Source organism: Monodelphis domestica, chromosome 4 (assembly GCF_027887165.1).
Source record: "Monodelphis domestica isolate mMonDom1 chromosome 4, mMonDom1.pri, whole genome shotgun sequence".
Lineage (NCBI taxonomy): Eukaryota > Metazoa > Chordata > Mammalia > Didelphimorphia > Didelphidae > Monodelphis > Monodelphis domestica.
Window position 1 is genome coordinate 119,020,089 of NC_077230.1, and position 18,501 is coordinate 119,038,589.

An 18,501-nucleotide genomic window follows, 5' to 3' on the forward strand; every position below is an offset into this window, starting at 1 on the left:
TAGTAGACATTGTGAACTTTGCCTCCATACATAATTTTCTGTCTAAATTGGCAGCAAATTCCTCTTTTTTAAAAGCTTTTTTCCCAAAATCTATTCTCTCAAAACAACTTCATCACTCATTCCTTTGAGTTTGTATACAAGTATTCTGCTAATTTTGGACTCTGTACTCAGAGATCCTTAGAGGTTTCTCGCTTTGACTAATTCTCTAAGCCTGGATAGCATTTTAATAGAAACTTTGTGCAGGTTGTTAAAGTGCAGAAATTGTCATTCCAAAGAGATAAGGGCCATGAATAGTATTACATGTAGCATGACTGTACCAATATTTACCAGAGTCTCCTAAGAACTGTGACCCTTGTATATTCTTTTTGTTGTCCAGACTTTGACTTGTTGCTATATGACTTCAAGAAAGAACTCTTAGGTTTCTTGTGCCTTGTTATTCCACCTTAGAAAACAGGAATCATAGGCAGGCCCCATTCTCTACAATCATAGTTAATAGCTGTGCACCGTTAAACACAGAAGGAACAGAAGGATGCACAAGGTCCTAAAAACGAAGGTGATTCTCAGCATAATTTGTGTACAGGCCTATTCTTCTTGATATGAGCATATCATTGACCTCTCATGTCTCCTTTCCCTCTTATCAGAGCACATTTAAAGAGAATTTGATAGTAGTTGTCAAGGTACTGGACTTGGAAGCAGAGAAACCTAGATCAAATCTCACTTGAAATACCAACTTGAGGACCCTGAGCAAGTCAATTAGCTTTGCTGTACCTCAGCTTCCTCATCTGCAAAATAAGGGTGTTGGCTTTGATGCTCCCTAGGGTCTCTTCTGGTTCTATATCTGTGATCCTGTGATTTCTCATGAATCACCAGAAAACATAAACCAGGATTATTCCTGGATTCAGCTCTCATTAAATTTATTTTACAGATGAACATTTGTCTGCATTCTTAGAGACTCTATATATTCCATTAATTCCATTTCCAGTTTTGAGTTGTTAACTGAGGTTCTGTGGTTCTCTCTAATTCCTTTGTAATTAACTCAGGGTTAGTTTCATAGGACCATAATATTTTTCATGCCTTTTTATAAAAGATTCTAAGCTGAAATCCTGTAAAATAGGCATGATTTGACCCCAGACTCTTACTGTCTCAAAGGTTAGCCATTATATTTGACTACTACTGGTATAAACTTTAGTTTTGTAAGATTTACAGAAAACCTGTTATGTTTTTAACAAGTGTAAATTAAATACTCTTCACACTTTTTTTGTTTCTTCCTTAAAGTAATTGATGAGTTGTTTATAAACCTTGATGTTTATTTGAAATTTTCTCAAGTGTATATGTGCATAAAGGGGATCTCATAATTTGCAAAAACAAACACAAAAGATATACCCATGGATGGGATGAGAAAGAATGTGTTTCAGAGATAGAGTAAAAGGGGGAATTTGTGTTTGATCTCTTTATGGTATTATAAACATAAGATGCTCCTTGAAGTAGCTTGTCTAATTTTGTTTTTATTAATTTTTATATAACTTTATCCAGGAAGCAGGAAACTTGAAACCACTCAGATTATAGTTTCTTTTCCCCCTCCCCTTCCTATCCCTGTTCTGTTTCTGTTTTTCTCTCTGATTTTCCTCTTCTGATCACTGCAGTCGATTCTGGGGTTGGAGTGCCGATGGGCTGTCGAAGCACCCACCTCCCCTTTCTCAGCCTAACTCCATCCCCACAGCTCCTTCCCACAAGACTTTCAGGCGTTCTTACTCTCCCAGGTAACAAGCTACCTGTTAAACTTGTCTGTGGTGTCACAATATTATTACATTTCTAAAATCAGCTTATTTCTTATTATAAAAGTTGATCAAATGCTTCATAGGGGCCCCTACCTCCATACCCAATTCCTAGAGAGAAAAAAGATGGATGGAAGGCTAGTGCTATATTAGTGGAATGCCTTGCCATTTTGTTAGCTGGAAACCCTACAGCTATTTTATGCATTTGCACATATTACTCAAAATAACCTAATGAAGTACTTGCCCAGAAAATACTCAGATTTGCTGTGCCATATATCCTTAGATCTTTCCCTCTATTTAGGGATTTACCTCCCCCGCCAATGAATATGATATTCTCTTTAGAAATTAAATATAGGTGCCATTACTTCTGTTTAATCTATACAGAGGCACGAGTAATGATGATTATGTGGACTCTCATATTTTCCCTAACTCAGCGGAGTGATGTATTCAGTTATTGAATTGTACTAAAAATGTCTTACCTAGTAGTATAAAAAATTGCTAGTAATTCTCAGTAGACCCATGCACTTGGTGCAAAATTGATACTGTGTTACACTATTTAGAATTTCCCTTTGTTGTGAGTATAGAAATGTGGGCCAAAAATGTACTATGGTGCATAGGAGCAAAACACATGAAACATCACAAGATTCTTTTATTTTGACAGAGTCTGATAGACACATGCAGCATTGAGAATCCATTTACAGGCATCTCTTAATCACACCCTGAAAGAGGAGAGTAGTAACTTAATGATTCAAAATGCCAGGTAATTGACCCAACCATTATTTAACCAGTATTTCATTTTGGAAGGTACCTTAGGCAGACTTGCCATCTTGATTATCCACAAATGGACAAACCATACATTAATTGAGCATCAGCTGTGCATATGTATGTATGTACCTGTATACAAACACAGACATGTACTTTAATAGCACTGGTGTTTTGGCATACCCAATGTAGTTTGTAATTTAAATTTTTATAAACAACCTCACTAATATTGGATTTTTAAATCTAACCTAAATTTAAATATCTACTTTTCTTCTTAGTAGATTGTGTGACCTTAGGGAAATCATTTTTCCTCCCTAGTCCTTAGTTTCCTCATCTATAAAAGGAGGAGCAAACATTAGTTTAGATGGCTTTCTATCTAAAACCTATGATCCTATGACTGTTTTTGAGTTAAAAATGAGGACAAATGGCTAAACTAGGAATGAGTTGTTCTGTTTATAGAATTTGTCTCTACATTTTTTAAAAGTTGCTTCTGAATTTTAAAATTTTATTTCCTACTTGCTAATACTGTTTTTATAGAATAATCTGTTTTATTTATTAGAATTGCCTAAAGGCATTTCAATTATAATTTCATACCCTAGAAAGATTCATCATTAATGAATGACCTCTTGACTGTGTCTAGATTGACATTTTATCTTAGTCATTTTCTTTATCCATGAAACAGAGGAAACGGGAGTTTGTTCCCTGTGTTACCAAATTCTGACCTTGGACACCTAGAGGTCCTCCTTTGCTTCTGCCTGCCCCCAGTTCTCCACACCCACAATGTGGTGAAGATGAAGCACTATGCTTCTGTGTATGCATGGTCTTGATGGGCAGTTCACTAGTTGAGCATTCATTCAATGAGCCTTATTCAGTATTAAATGAAACATTTGCATATTTTTATTTGTAAGGCTGAACTTTTATTTTAAAGCCTTCACACATGCACAGCTTGTCTCTGGTCTGGCCACTTGTAGGTAATAATTCTTTCAGTACCCATATAATGAAGTTGTTTGGGAGAAAGCACTTTGTAAACTGTAAATTCCTTAGAAAATATGTTGATATGAAGCACATGTTCTGAATTAAATGAAATGTCCACAAATCATTATTCACCATGTGCAAATATTAATCTGTTGGGTGATATGAAATCTCAGGATTAGCCTGAAATTTAATAATCCAGAAGACATAGGAGAGGGTGAGGTGGCACTCCTCCAGGCAACTACATGTTCTAGTAGACTTGAAGTCAGAAAGACATGAGTTCAAATTCTGTCCCAGACATTTATTACCCACATAACTCTGGGTAAGTCACTTTACCTGTCATGGTACTTCAGCTTCCTCATTCACAAAATGAAAGGATTGGGTTCTATGGCTTCCAAGGTCCCTTCCAGCTCGTCGTTGGTGATCTTCACTTGTCCTTCTTATCCCTTATTTAACATTTAGAATTACAAAGGCCCACTGGGTAACACCAACCATATGGGCTTCCCTTTGTAATATCATGGACTCTTTAAAATGTTCAGCAAGCAAATGAAGAGTCAAGCCAAGAAATACAGAAATAGCAATCAAAGCACATTGCCTTTGACAGTGATAAGAAAACCCTTAAGAATTTGTTGACTTGAACCAAAACAAAAAAAGCAACCTTTGTATCACTGGTACTGAGAATCTTAAAACAACTGCAAGCAAAGGTTTTATTTATACATTATGCCATAGAATTTCCTTTATTGTGTGCAGAATGCTCTAAATTAAAATTTTTTATTGTTTGATTAATTGAAAATAAGAATAAGGAGCCTCCAACAGCAGAATTATTATAGAAGGTGTTCTGTTTTAGAAATGCAAAAGCCAGTTGCAATAGTATATACTATAAAGAATGATTTTTAAAAGCTTAAATGAATTGTCCAAAGATATGTATTTTTTGAAGCCACATATGACAAATAATATTGTGACATCCCTATAAAGCTGAATATTTCTACAACCTCTTCTTGTTCATCTTGTCACTGTTTTATGCATGGGCCACTTTATTATTTTGGTTGTTGTGATTAGCAGTCTTTTAAGGCATTTTTTCCCCGTTTTGTGTATATTTTTGTTTATCATCCAGTCTTTATGCATAAACACAAATGTACTGGCCAGATGTATAAATGTTTTTCATTGCATATAAGTAAACACACTATTTTAAGAAAGAAAAAGAAAATCTCTATGCTTTTCTCTTGTACATCTTCTGAAGACCTCTGTTTTTTTAAATGCTAGATAGCAAGATATCTTTGTGAACTTGGAAGGGGCTGAAATCTTGAACTATTAAACAGGATCCTTTTTTTACCTCCTGTCAGTGCATGCATCAGATTTCAGATGCAAACGTGTTCAAGTACACGTGTTTCTTTTTGTTTGATGTCTAAGCCAACCTTCTGACTGAGTGTCTAAGTTGGCAGATGTTTTTTGAGCTCTACAGTCTCTGCTCTATGTTTTCTTCTTAGTAGAAGAAAAAGGATTAATTGCTGTTCTGACCACAGGGCTTTTATCTTGACACTCTTTACAAACTCCAAAAATTAAGGTTGTTTTTTTTTTTAAACAACACAAAACCCTTTTCAAAGTTATGTAGATCATCATTACCCTTTTAATTACTTAAAGCAAAGCTGACTATCTTCCTTAAGGAATATGATTTTTCTTAAAGCATTGCAATACAGAAACATTCTTTCTTCACTTGTTTATTTTCTTACCATACATTTCAGATGGCTTTTTCAAAATTCAGGTATAGTTTTGCTGTGATCTTATCTTTAATAACCTCAGTAACTTAACTGGAACACAAAGGATATATTGTAGTCATACACTGACATCTCCCATGTATTTCAGATGATCTTTTTGAAATTTATAGTGCTCAAGAGACTGGCATCTGCTCCTTTTTCAATATTTTCCTAAAATTTGTGAAATTTAATTGTATTTCCAATGTCTTTTAAAGTATACTTGATAGCTTAGTTTTTCCCCAGGTTGATCAATCTAGCCATTATATTTTATATTCTCTGTTAGGGAAGAGATTCTTCCTTTGGAACTGTCTTAAAATCATTTTTCTTCTTTTCATAAATTGTTAGGCCATGTAGCAATATACTTTGAGAAACTCAAAAGCTCTTCTTCCTTTTCTCTAACTTTCATAGTTTGCTTCACAAAAGAAAAAATGTCTGAAAAGAAAGCACTTATTATGTAAGAAATTATTTGTGTTTTGAAGGTTTTCTGTGTTTTTAAAACTTTGTTAATTTGCTCTACTTTGATGCCATTTGCTTGTGTTTTTTTCTTTTTGTTTTGGGGGAGCTTTTTTCCCCACTAATCTGGACTAGGAGATTTCAGTTTCCTTTTCCTTCTAGTTCTATTTTATAGCATCTTTCCCTGAAGGCTTTACCAACTTTGCATCTTCATCTCTTTTAAAGCTACAAACTAAAATTTAGATTAGTCCAAAGATCATTTGGTACAGTCAGGTAGGTTGCATGATAATTGTTTCCCATTTGTTAGGACATATCCAACTCTGAGTCATTAGAGTTTTAAGTCTATGATTTTCTATTACTAGTAAAGATGACCTTTCACTTTTACTAACCCAGTCTTGTGAAATTGTTTCCTGTATTATTCCTATGTAATTTATGAGGAAACTAGTTTGTTGTTTTTTTTTGAGGTGATCATTCTTCTTGGTTTGTTTGTACATTTGAGACCAGTAACAACAAAAAAGTTTTTTTCACCTTTTGAGGTATGAAAGCAAACTTTTCACTTTCATTAATTCTGTACATTAAGTCACCAATTGTCACTATTTTCAGTTCTTGCATTCATATAGTTATTGATGTTTCTCACTGGTTGTTAAAGTACTTGTGTTTATGGGTCCAAATTTTGTATTGAAAGGACATTTTATGAGAGAAAGAAATAAAAGTAGCTTCCATTTAGTGGGGCCTTTAAAAAGATATTTGCCAAGATATAATCGATTTCATTGCAAGCCATTATTAGAAACATTCTAAATATGTGCCCCACTTTGTAAATTAATGGTGCTACCAATTCAAGGTAAAACCTTAATGACTATGCCCCATTTAAAAATCTATCTTCCCTTTGATCCTTAGCATGCTGGATTATGACACAGAGAACCTGAACTCAGATGAAATTTACAGCTCTCTGCGTGGAGTAACAGAAGCCATAGAAAAGTTTAGTTTCCGGAGCCAGGAGGATCTGAATGAGCCTATTAAGCGGGATGGCAAAAAAGACTGTGATATTGTGAGTATTCCCAGATTATTAGTTCAAAAACTAGCCATCTGTATTTTTGTGTGTGGACTGCTATCACCACTTTTACACACTTTCCTATTCTAAAGAATGGGAGTACTTTTCCTTACAGGATCTCAACTCAACACATGTTTCAAAGCCAAATGAAACAAGCAGGCACCTTTCAGGCACCTCTTTGATGGGGAATTGCTGATTGTAGGTTTTTATGTATTTTAATTTTTTTCCCCATACTGATAGGGGGGAAAAAAATGTAGTTCAAGAAAGAGAATGCTAGATTTGGAACCAGAGAGAAGCTTGGTCCAAATCCCAGGTCTGCCACCCATGTCATGGCACTTGACCTCTCCTATCCTTATTTCCTATACTTTGAAGATGGCTGGACTAGACAGCCTCTCAGGTCATGTTCAGTTCCAAGTCTGTGATAACTGTGAATTCATTCGTTCCAGAAGTTTCCATCACTAATTCAGTGTATCTTTCTGATGGTGTTCTCTTACTAAGTCACTGAAAATACTAATTTCCTGCATCTATCCTACTATATTATAACACAGAATTCCACAACATGTATCACTGTAGGGACCAGATAGCCAAAAGCCTATCTTTTGATTCTTTATAGCATAATGTAAAGCCTTTGAAGCAACTGTGAAGAAAGCAAACTTTTTTTCATTAAAGAGAAATTATTATTCACTATTAATAAAGTCATTTTCACATGCAAATGACGAGAATGTATTTTAATAGGAATACTTTTTGGTCTTATTTAGTGTTATATGTTAATTAAAATTACATGTGGGATTGCTTATCATACTCTTTTATCAGTGATTGGTGAATTCAGGCTTCTATTCTTAGGGCCCCAAGGTATGGTAAAAATCCAAGTGAGAGTTCTGGGTCCTTCTATATTTCTTTAAAAAGATGGGGGAAAGAAAAAGAAATTTTAAATTTTTACTAATCAGAGCAAGTGGGGTGCCATCTCCTAATGTGTTTCAGGTTTCACGAGATGGTGGGATAGCTTCACCTGCCACTGATATTCGAGGAGGAAGTGATGTGGTAGAAGGAGGAAGGACAGCTCTCGATAACAAAACCTCACTCCTCAACACCCAGCCTCCACGCGCCTTCACAGGGCCTCGAGCTCGAGACTACAACCCCTATCCTTACTCTGATACAATCAGTACTTATGACAAGACGGCTCTGAAAGAGGCTGTATTTGATGATGACATGGATCAGCTTCGTGATGGTTAGTGTCCTCCTTGGATTTTATCCCATTCTCCTCAAACAACTTGTCTTTGCTTTCTCTTCTGAGGACCAAGCTTTAGGTATACTGATCAAATAGAGGTTTTGTATTCTGGGTAGATTTTAGCTTTTTCATCATTTCATTTCATTCCTTTATATGATACATGAGCTTTCTCAGTTTAATCAGCAACTGAGAATGGAGTTCCTAAACCACTATTTACTTACTAATTTACCTTCCTATGATATTCCACCAGTGTTGTATTGCAGTCTCTTCCATTTATAAGGCTCTTGTAGAGTGACTTCTGCCTCAAGTACTATAAGAAATAATGGTAGATAGTGACCCCATTTTATCTTGTGTCAAAATGTCCCATCAGATTTCAAGACATTCATATACTATTCTGTGATATCATTTCTGCATGAAACCTGATAGTTTATTCCCCTAGATAATGGTGGATTAGGTCATTGAGGGCATTTGATGTGTTGACAATGCCTTGAATGTAGTGAATGCCTAATAGATGCTAACTGATTTAGGTTTATTGACTCTTGCCAGTGATAAAAATAAAGTTTTTTTTTTACTATTTTTCCACCCAAAGTTGTTTTTCTTTAAAAAAGATAAAAGTATTTAATTCTAACACACCCTAAAACAATCAAATCAGTGAACTGTTTAATAGACTTTAGGATCAGGGTCTTGAGGGAACTGAACCTGTAATTGCATTGGTACTGGGAGTTCCTGAGGAAGAAATTCTTTCTACAAATGCAGATCACCTGCTTGGCTTGAGTCTGAGAGGTTCCGTGTCCAGTGAAAGAGAGCTGATCTCAGAGACAGAAAGATTTGGGTTCAAATCCCATATGATACAGATTATTTATCTTTGTGATCCCAAGCTGATCACGTCACATTTCCCTAGACAGTTCTCTCATGCAGTTATGCCATAAAGTGGGAATGCTTCTATTCTTTTATTTTTATACAGGATAGGCCAAGCCTCCCATTGCCATAGGCAATTTATAGTGAATACTTTGGCATATATCTATTTAGCTTTGCATTATAGTTATCATGAAATAATAGCTGACATTTGAGTTTTACAAATCACTTTACATATATCATCTCTTTAAATTGTAAGGAAGCCTTTTGTAGTGAGAAGAGATGAGCTATGACCTATTTTTTTTTTCTGCTGGGTGATTGGTGTATATCAGACTAAATGTCGTCTGCATATAGCCACTTCCCTTTGGTCAGTACTAATTGATGGAAAAATAGTGATTTTTTTTTCAATATAGATCTTGATCAGTGAATCAAGACCACTCAAAATTACTGCCTTCATTGGTCCCCTCTAATTGTTCAGGCATGATGCTAGCTGCTGAATTTTTCCTTTGGACTAAGACCTATCTTAATTTTGTTCCACAAGTTTTCCTTGGAAAGAAGGGTAAGATATTAGGAAAGAAAATATACCAGTGATTTACTTTTTAAAAATTTCTCTACCTGGCTACACTCCAATGATAAGAGTTAAAGAAATAAGTCTATGAAGCTATTGCCTCCCTTATACTTATTTTTTCTTCTGAAACCTACTTGTAATTCACGCTAAGAACAAGGCTTCTTTGGTGAACCATCCTATTCATTCATGGTAAACTTTTAGTATAAGTTTTAGATTTCTGATAAGTTCTCTATCTTCATAAGAATAGTAGTGCTCAGTAAATAAGCTAAAAGTTGGCATTGTTCACAAATTCCTTCTCCTCCCATTTAACCTTTCAAAGTAAAGTTACTGTGTGACTTATCAGAGTTCTGACTGTGTGGGAGGAAAATGGTTATCTAGATATTGATTTGCTATCTCTGAGTCTTTCCCTCACAACTAGAAGGAATAATACAGTTTCCATTATTACCTCAAGGTACTCCAGTTTTACTAGACCCCAGAACATTCAGTTATGATTAGATTTATTTCTGGGAAAATTGAGTTTAGGTAAACATCAGGGTAATAATAAGTGTTTATTCTGTGATTTATGTGATCAATTTTAGAAATGTTACAGATTGGCCTATGGATCTTGATGAGTGAATCAAAGCCACTCAACATGACTGCCTCTTCGAATATTTGGGTAGAGCAGCAGGCAAAATATTTTTTCCATGGATTTTTCTCTATGGAGTAAATTCTCGTTTTCAATTTCTCTCCCACAGTACCCATTGATCATTCTGATTTGGTTGCTGATCTTCTGAAAGAATTATCCAATCACAATGAACGGGTGGAAGAAAGGAAAGGAGCCTTATTAGAATTACTCAAGATCACCCGAGAAGATAACTTAGGAGTTTGGGAAGAACACTTCAAGACAATTTTGCTCTTGCTGCTAGAAACACTTGGAGACAAAGATGTGAGCAATTTTTCTTTGGACTTTAATTTTTCTGTTTTTTGGCAGCATGATTATTGTCTAATTTTTTTTTTATTTGGCATCCTGTTCTTTTACTTTTTTTAAAAAATAGAAACCCTTTTTAGTGAATATTGATGTCAGAGGACAGATTATCTATTCATATGCTTTATCATAAAAATTTTTTACTCCAAGAAGTTGAAGGGCCACACAATTATATCATAAAATAAGATGGCTTCTTTTAAACTGGTAAGTGATGCAGTGAATATAGTACAATGCCTGACATAAGGAAAGACTCCTCTTAACTGTGAGGCCCTGGGCAAGTCACTTAACCCTGTTTGTAAAATGAACTGAGAAGGAAATGGCAAACCACTCAAGTATCTTTGCCAAGAAAACCTCAAATAGTGTCAGGAAGAGTTGGACACAACTGAAATGACTAAATAACAGGTATATGTGATAGATCAAATTCAGGTCAATTTTATTTCCTTTTAGTTTTGTTTGTCTTGTGTTAATATTTTACATTTGTATGACAAAAGACTTAGAGACAGTATAGTATGTTTCATATAAAATAGGCCAGACTGAGAGCTGCCTTTCTTCATCTGCCCTCTCTCTTTTATATAAATATGTTCATGTAATTAGGTTTTTTCAATCCCTTTGTCAGTTTGATTCCTACAAATTATAGAAATCTAAAAATTGGGCAGTTTTGTTATGTTAGGATGCCAGCTTCCTCCAGGTTATGAAATTGGCTCCATTTTTGAAATGTCAATGAATACTGAAAGTTGGCTGAATTCTGTCCCACAAATTAAAAAATCTGCTATCTAGAGTGAAATCAGAATAGACTCTAAGAATCAAAAATGAAAGAAAAGATAAGATCCAGAGCAAAGAAAATTCCTAGAAAATTATATTAAAAAGTATGATATACAAGTATTTAAAAACTTATGATAGAGTTGGTTTTATATTATTATAACTTACATTAACATTTAAGCATTCAGTAATTGAATACTTAGAAATGTTCACTGATTCTGCTTCATTAGTTTAATTTAGAGAGATACAAGAATAAAAAGATAATAAAAGATATGTGCAAAATTTTCTTTAGTCAAAATACCATCTACTATGACTTAGTATGCTTTTTTAAAATTAATAGGTAAAATGATGTCATGTGGAGGATAAATAAATGTTATGTTAGTTAGTGTGTGAATTGTACAGCTGAATAGCAAAGAATCAGGATGTACCTTTTAGATACTGTTTAGTGTAAACTCCATCCTCTTTTACTGAGATTAAGAGTCCTGTTTAGAGTGGCTGCTATCCAGAGTTTAGGGGGATGGGGGTGGGAGAGGGAGAGGATTGAAGGAACTAACAGTCTTTTCTACCAATGACCTCATCATCCACAGGGTCAGAAAGTAAGACTAGACTCTGACTATATTTATTGACTCTAGGAACATTTCAAGGAGAATTACTTAACACAAAATGGCAAATAGCTTATTTTTGGTTTTGTTTGTCTTAAGGGAAACCATAGTTCCGTCCTACATATGTAAAAATATTCTAAGAGTTGAATGACTTCTATTCTTCATTTGCTCATAAATTTGCTTGTTTGTATAATCAGTAAAGGAAATTTTACTGATTATACATACGAACACATTTTTATAAATGTTAAGTTTGTATGCCTCTTTCCTTGAATGAGTCAAAACTCAGTGGGAGTGGAGACAACAGAAGGGTTTATTTAATAAAGCTTTTTGTGCCAGTCATACTTTAACACCTCTCTTCCTCCATTCTGTACCTCAGCATTCAATACGGGCATTGGCATTGCGAGTGTTACGGGAAATTCTGAGAAACCAACCAGCAAGATTTAAAAACTATGCTGAACTGACAATCATGAAAACACTGGAGGCACATAAAGATTCCCACAAAGAGGTAAGTAAGCAACCTGCTACAGATCCTAACACTGAAAGTAAATCTCCACTCATCCATCAGGTGATAAATAGAATCCTGAATATATGGTAAGGATGAGAAAGAAGAAACTAAAACATGATTTTTAAAATTAAAATTTAAAACATCTTAGCAAGATTCTTTCTGAAATTACCATTTATTTTAATGAAGGGCAGAAATCCCATCAGAATCCCAGTAACTAGAGAGATTCAGTGGCTAATCTAGGAAGGATTAAGAACTTCAAAGATACTGAATTTAATCCCAAATCTGTGAATTTAGTGATAATAATCTTTTTTTTTAAATCTCTACAGTCCTCTATATTATAGGATACTAATTGCCTCATTTCCTACCGTAGGCATTCTTACATATAAAATGATGTGCTATCCCAGGGAAGGAAGTATACTGAGCTTTCTTCTTAGCTTTCTTCTATAATCAACTTCCACTCAATAGAATATGACCATGAGTCACTGGGAGGAGACTGTTTGCTCTGACCATTTGCTTTTCTAACTTGAAGGCATCACTGCAAGCTGTGTCTCTTCCCCATAGCTGATGGATACTTTTAAGATAAGTGTTTGTGCAAGAAATAGGAAGAAGGAGGTGTGCTTGTTTCTGTTTTTATATGTATGTATGCATGTATGTATGTATGCATGCATGCATGCATGTATGTATGCATTTGGATTGGGGCAAGAGTATGTGAGACCACAGATCTAGAGCTGGAAGGGACCTTATATCTATTCCCACCTTTTCATTTTATAGATGTATGTAGTCAGTGGCAGAGCCAAGTTTCAAATCCAACTGCTCAGACTGGAGTTATAATGCCTAAAACTTTCTGATAGTCCAACACTATCCACTATGACAAAATTTAAACTGGATTTTGCAAACAGAAAGTACTATAGAAAATGAAATCCTGTTTTTCGAGATTTTTTCAGTAACTTTAACAATTTAAAATGATATGCTATGAGTGTGATCCTAGAACAGAATAAAGCATATTGCTCTATTTCATTTTACTTATTACGTTCCCTCACACTGATAAGTAAATAAGGCATAGGATTAATTTGACTTTAATTAAAGCATCATATCTATAAGTTTGAATTTAAAAATGTTTTTTATAATTATTACTTGGCTAGAAAAGAGATTGATTGTCAGACCCTGAATCACCAATAAAATCTTGAGGTGAAATACCATGTCATTTTTTTACCCCAAATTAGAGTGCTGGAAATATTATATGATGTTTCAAAAATCTTAATGTAGTTTTAAAATACTAAAATTAAAATATTCAAAATATTTTTAAAATTAATCTTTTTATTTTTTAGGTTGGAGTACAGAGATTTAAATTATCCTTTTCCTTCCAGTTATTTTAAGATTGTGTGATTTTAGTCCTTAAGTTTTAGAACCCTTTTTCAGCTTGCTCATTCAATATTCGTGATTTCATCTATTTATCACCAGCTGGAAAAATTCAGAAGTTTCTAAATTCATTTCACATGTAGTCAAGAAAACAAAGTTGTCTTTGTTTCAGTGCTAGCTGCAAAATTGTATTCAGTACCCAAGAAGTACTCCTGTGACTGATGCCATTTTGGTTGTTTTATGTGTGAATCTTGGGATAAGGTTCAGGCTTTGGCAGGAGAGTAAGAGATATAAAATAAAAATCTAGGCATGTAGAAAGAAAAAGGTTTTCACTTAGAATTTCTATAGAACTTCCTTTGTGAATCCAAAATAATTGAGTTAAAACATTTTGAAATGTAATCCATTTGAACTTGAGAGTTTATTATAAAGTGGTTACAAGATAACAGCTAAAGGTAAAGATAAGAATAAAATCTCTATTGCTATTTCTGTTTCAGATCTGGTATCTGATTTGTTCCAAAGGAAATAGTACTCAGTTTTTATTGCATAGGTATAATATACTAGGTACTAGATACAACATACTATTAAGTTTAAGTAAAAATAGTTGAATGCCAAACTTCAACAGCTTTACTTCCATTTTCTTTATTTTAGGATTTGACCGACAGCTTAAATGTGTATGACATATTTAATCCCTAGGCATAGTTTTTGGAACATATTTTCTCATTTATAATAAAATTTCAATAATTTAGACGTTAAAGATTTCAAAGTTGTGATAATTTAGATGGAGCTTACTATAAAATCATTTTTGCCCTAAAGAAGGAGACAGGAGCTTATAAAGCAAATTAAGGAAAAAAAAGTTAATTTAATAAGGGAATTTTAAACTCTCTTTAGGCATTCTCAGCTGGACCTTCATCATAGCTAGGCAATCCTTTTATACTTCTCTAATTCACTCACCAGCCCACTCACCAAAGCAGCTTTTCAAGACTTTTCTATCCCTCCTCAAAACTTTCTTCCCCCCATGCTTTCCTCTAAGAACCTTGACTCATATATTACTGGGAAAAAAGTGAGAACATTCACTCCTCATCCCACATCATCCATATGCCTTCTACCACTACCTCTGCCTTCACCCCTGTCTCATAATGAAGCAGCTCTTCTCCTTGACCAACCCATCTTGCCATCCTATCTTCCCTAGCAGACTGCCCTCTCTGTCCTCTTCATTCTCTCACTTTAACCTCTCACTGTTTAGTTCTTTGCCAGTGGCATCAATTTTTTTAATGAAATAAGGGAACATCTTCACCTGAGGAGATAGAAGGAATGAGAGCTAAAAGAAGCTAAGGAAATAAAAAAGGTTATTAAAAACTGCTTTGGTGATTGGAATAGTGCGTCATTTAGAGAAGCATAAAAGGATTGTCTTACTGTAGTGAAGATCTAATTGAGACTAGGTAATGTAAATCTGTAGTAGACCTCTTCAGTATGATTTTATAGATTTCACCAGTGGCATATGGTGGGAGTAATCTGTGGCTGAAATTTTGAGTTTGAAATTGGTAATAGCATCATGGAGAAAGGGATTTATGAGAAGCAGAAGAGTTGAGCTCATTCACTTAGGGGTCAGTTTGGGGAAGGGAGGAGTATGTAGGCAGGAAGGCCTGAAAAACTTAAGGGGTCAGAGGTTTGGAAGTCACTTCAAGAAGAGCACGATTTAGAGTTGCAAGACAGAAGACAGAATGGTGTTTATGCTCAGCTAAGGGAGTTTTACATATCATAAACCGTGGGCATCATCTCCAGGTTAAGTGATGGTGTATAACTGAGGTGTGGTGGAAGAGTAGTCCTGGTTAAGAGCAAGTTGAGAAAGTGGGAGGTGAGTAAGGATGGTCAGCAGAGCCCCAAGGGTATATGTTAGAGTTCCCTCCCCTGAGTCAGGAGTTGGGTGCCAAGCACCACGTTCATTGGAGAAGAAAGGGGGTAATTTTGATGCAGTTTCAGCGAACCTCAGAGAAAGAAAGATTATTACAGTGCAGTGTTGGTAAGAAAGAGAGCCTGGAAGGACCCCCTGAGGAGCAAGAAGTATTCCAATTCCCCTGCCTTGACCTGGCCGTGAGGGTTGGGGTGGGGGATGAGGGAAAGTTTCAGCCAATGCTGAACCAGGGAGTCTTCAGTCAGAGGGATCTAGTTCTCAGAGCCAGAAGGTGAAAAGGAGGGGTAAAGGAAGATTTATATGAGAATTTCCAAAAGCACTGTGGAAAGTGTAGGTAGTTTTAGAATGCCATACTGGTAGGATTGACTAAAGGACATGGGAATTTTCTAACAATGTTATGCCAATGTAAAAGGTAATATTAAAAGAATGCTTAATTTCACTTGAACACATTCATCCATTTTAGATTTAAAATAAAGTTTTGAAATTTAGGACTTTGCCATTTTAACTTATTCTTAAAATGTAGCAAAATATGGGGCAGCTAGGTGGCCCAGAGGATTGAGGGCAGTCCTAGAAGTGGAAGGTCCAATCTGGCCTCTGAGACTTGCTACCTGTATGACCCTGGGTGAGTCACTTGATCCCCCTAGACTAGCTGCTCTTCTACCTTGGACCCAAAACACAGTATTAATTCTGAAACGAAAGGTAAGGGTTTTAAAAACATAGCTAATATTTTCCAAGTATTTGATGTCTTGCATTGAAAATAGTTGTATATGGTTACATTTTCTTCTTTTAACTTTTTAACCGTTTCTAACTCTATGTTTTAACAATTGTAACATCACAGTATTCATGTCTACGATTGTTAAAATACAACACTGGGCTAAACATTTCCATTAAAAGGCCAGAGCCGAAAGGAATCTTTGAGATCACCTAGCCCAGCCTTCTTTCCTAGATGAGATAACTGAGTTTCAAAGAGATGAAATTAATTTACTTTTCTCTAATTTTCTTTGTTAGTAGTAGAGCTAGAAGTAGAACCACACTCAGAGTTCTACCTCACTCTCCCTTGTGCGTTTGATTCTTTGATACGGTGATAAGCTGTGTAGCTCCTAAGGGGCAAAAATACTGGAATGCTTTGCCATTTCCTTCTCCAGCTCATTTTACACATGAGGAACTAAGTCAGCAAACAGAGTTAAGTGCCTTGCCCAACATCACACAGCTATTAAGTATCTGAGGCCAGATTTGAACTCAGGAGTGAAGAGTGTTCCTGACTCCAGACATGACACTATCCACTGCACCACTTAGCCACCCCAAATTCTGGTATAGATCATAGAAACATCAAATCATCAAAAAGCCTGATTTTATTATTCATGTGAAATATGTGCATGTTTATGTTTATGTATGTATGAATATGTATATGTATACACATGGCAGGACTTTTTAAAGTAACTACTATATACTCTATGAGGGGATTTATGAGTTCTACTTGAATTAATTGATCACATTTATTGGAAGCAAACTTTGAAAAAATAATGTTGGTATTTCTCTATTTCTAACTAATTAGTAGTAATCTTTCTCAGCATATGATTTCCCAGACAGCTGATTCAGGATCAGCATTATCAGTCATTGTCACTGAGGACTCTACTCCAATAGAGATTTTCCTTTTCCAAATAGACTTGTTAAGAATTCAGCAGAATTCTTTTTATGTATTTCAAAATAGAATATGTTACCAAAAGCCTTATATGATCCTGCTGCCCCATTTCTCTTTAAATTCTTCACCACTTTTGGCTATTAGTTAAAAAGGATTTTCCTCCTTTTATTTTGCTGGCCATGTTTGCTTTCTCTTGTTTGCTTACATTTATAATCATTGGTTCTTATGTTACATAGAACACAGGAGCAAAACCCAAAGTTCATCCTGGTTCAGGCAATTTGCCAAAATTCAAGGGATTGGCATATAAAGTGGAATGAAAGACAACTCCCCTCCTTGCCAAAACAGGGTCCTGGCACCACAGACTAGTTCTAACCCCAGGGAGGGAGAAGTGTTACCCTGATATCTAGCACCAGAATTGGTACCACAGTAGCAAGTTACCCACCCTGGAACTGGCTTTCATTTAGCTTTTATTGTCAGGTTCAGACAAATGCAATCTGCAATATTTTAAACTTTTCCATTTTACCTCTTTCTACTATTTTCAATAAATTCCCTCACTCTTTCAGCCAACTGATTTTTCCCCTGTGGTAGATATCTGGGATTCCTTTGTGTGTGTGTGTGTGTGTGTGTGTGTGTGTGTGTGCGCGTGCGTGCGTGCGTGTGTGTGTGTGTGTGTGTGTGTAAACATGTTGATATACACATATATTCTGAAAGAATTCATTTTTCTGTTGGCTAGGGGTAAAAATTATATTGTGATTTTGACATCATATAAAAGGATAATTACATAAAAATTCCTATTAATATAATTCCTCAGTTGGAACAAGCCTAAAAAAATCATCTTATTCAACCTATTCATTTTACAGATAAGGAAACTGAGGTCGAAGAAATTGAGAGGACATTAATGGCAGAGCCAAAACTTTGTCAGATCTCTTGACTCCTAGCCTAGTTTTCCACTGTACTATACTGCCTGCAGACTTGATTTTATGCAAAAATAAAGCAATAATTTGGGGTTATAATTCCCATTGCATAAAAAGTACAAAGGGTGAATACCATTTCACTGTTTTTTTTCACCTTTGCTTTTGGCTATAAATTAATTACATGGATTTATAGCCAACTCCTTGGTTTATCCTAGTCCAGTTTATTTGAGTAGTTTAAAAGAAGCATGTGAGCTATTGAAGGAGAACATTTCAACTAATTACTAGTGAATATCTTTTAAAGAATGTGATCACACACCTAAATGTGATGCCTGGAATAGAACTAACCAGAAATACTGGCTTGATTGAGACTTTTGTGTCTTTTTCAAATAGTTCTATTTCCATTTGAAAAATAAATTTTCTGCCATA

At 35.1% G+C, this 18,501-nt stretch overlaps 1 protein-coding gene across 14 annotated transcripts in view; it reads left to right on the top strand.

The window, feature by feature from the left end:
* The window catches only part of CLASP1 (cytoplasmic linker associated protein 1), a 355,336-nt gene that overhangs the window by 322,769 nt on the left and 14,066 nt on the right, over nt 1-18,501 (top strand). For 9 of the 14 annotated variants that reach the window (XM_056793731.1, XM_056793732.1, XM_056793737.1 and 6 more), the window contains 5 exons: nt 1,644-1,760; nt 6,614-6,764; nt 7,749-7,995; nt 10,153-10,343; nt 12,120-12,248. In XM_056793731.1, the coding sequence (XP_056649709.1) occupies nt 1,644-1,760; nt 6,614-6,764; nt 7,749-7,995; nt 10,153-10,343; nt 12,120-12,248 (835 nt within the window). The remainder of the gene's footprint in view (nt 1-1,643; nt 1,761-6,613; nt 6,765-7,748; nt 7,996-10,152; nt 10,344-12,119; nt 12,249-18,501) is intronic. The other 5 variants (XM_056793738.1, XM_056793739.1, XM_056793740.1 and 2 more) reach the window with 1 other exon arrangement.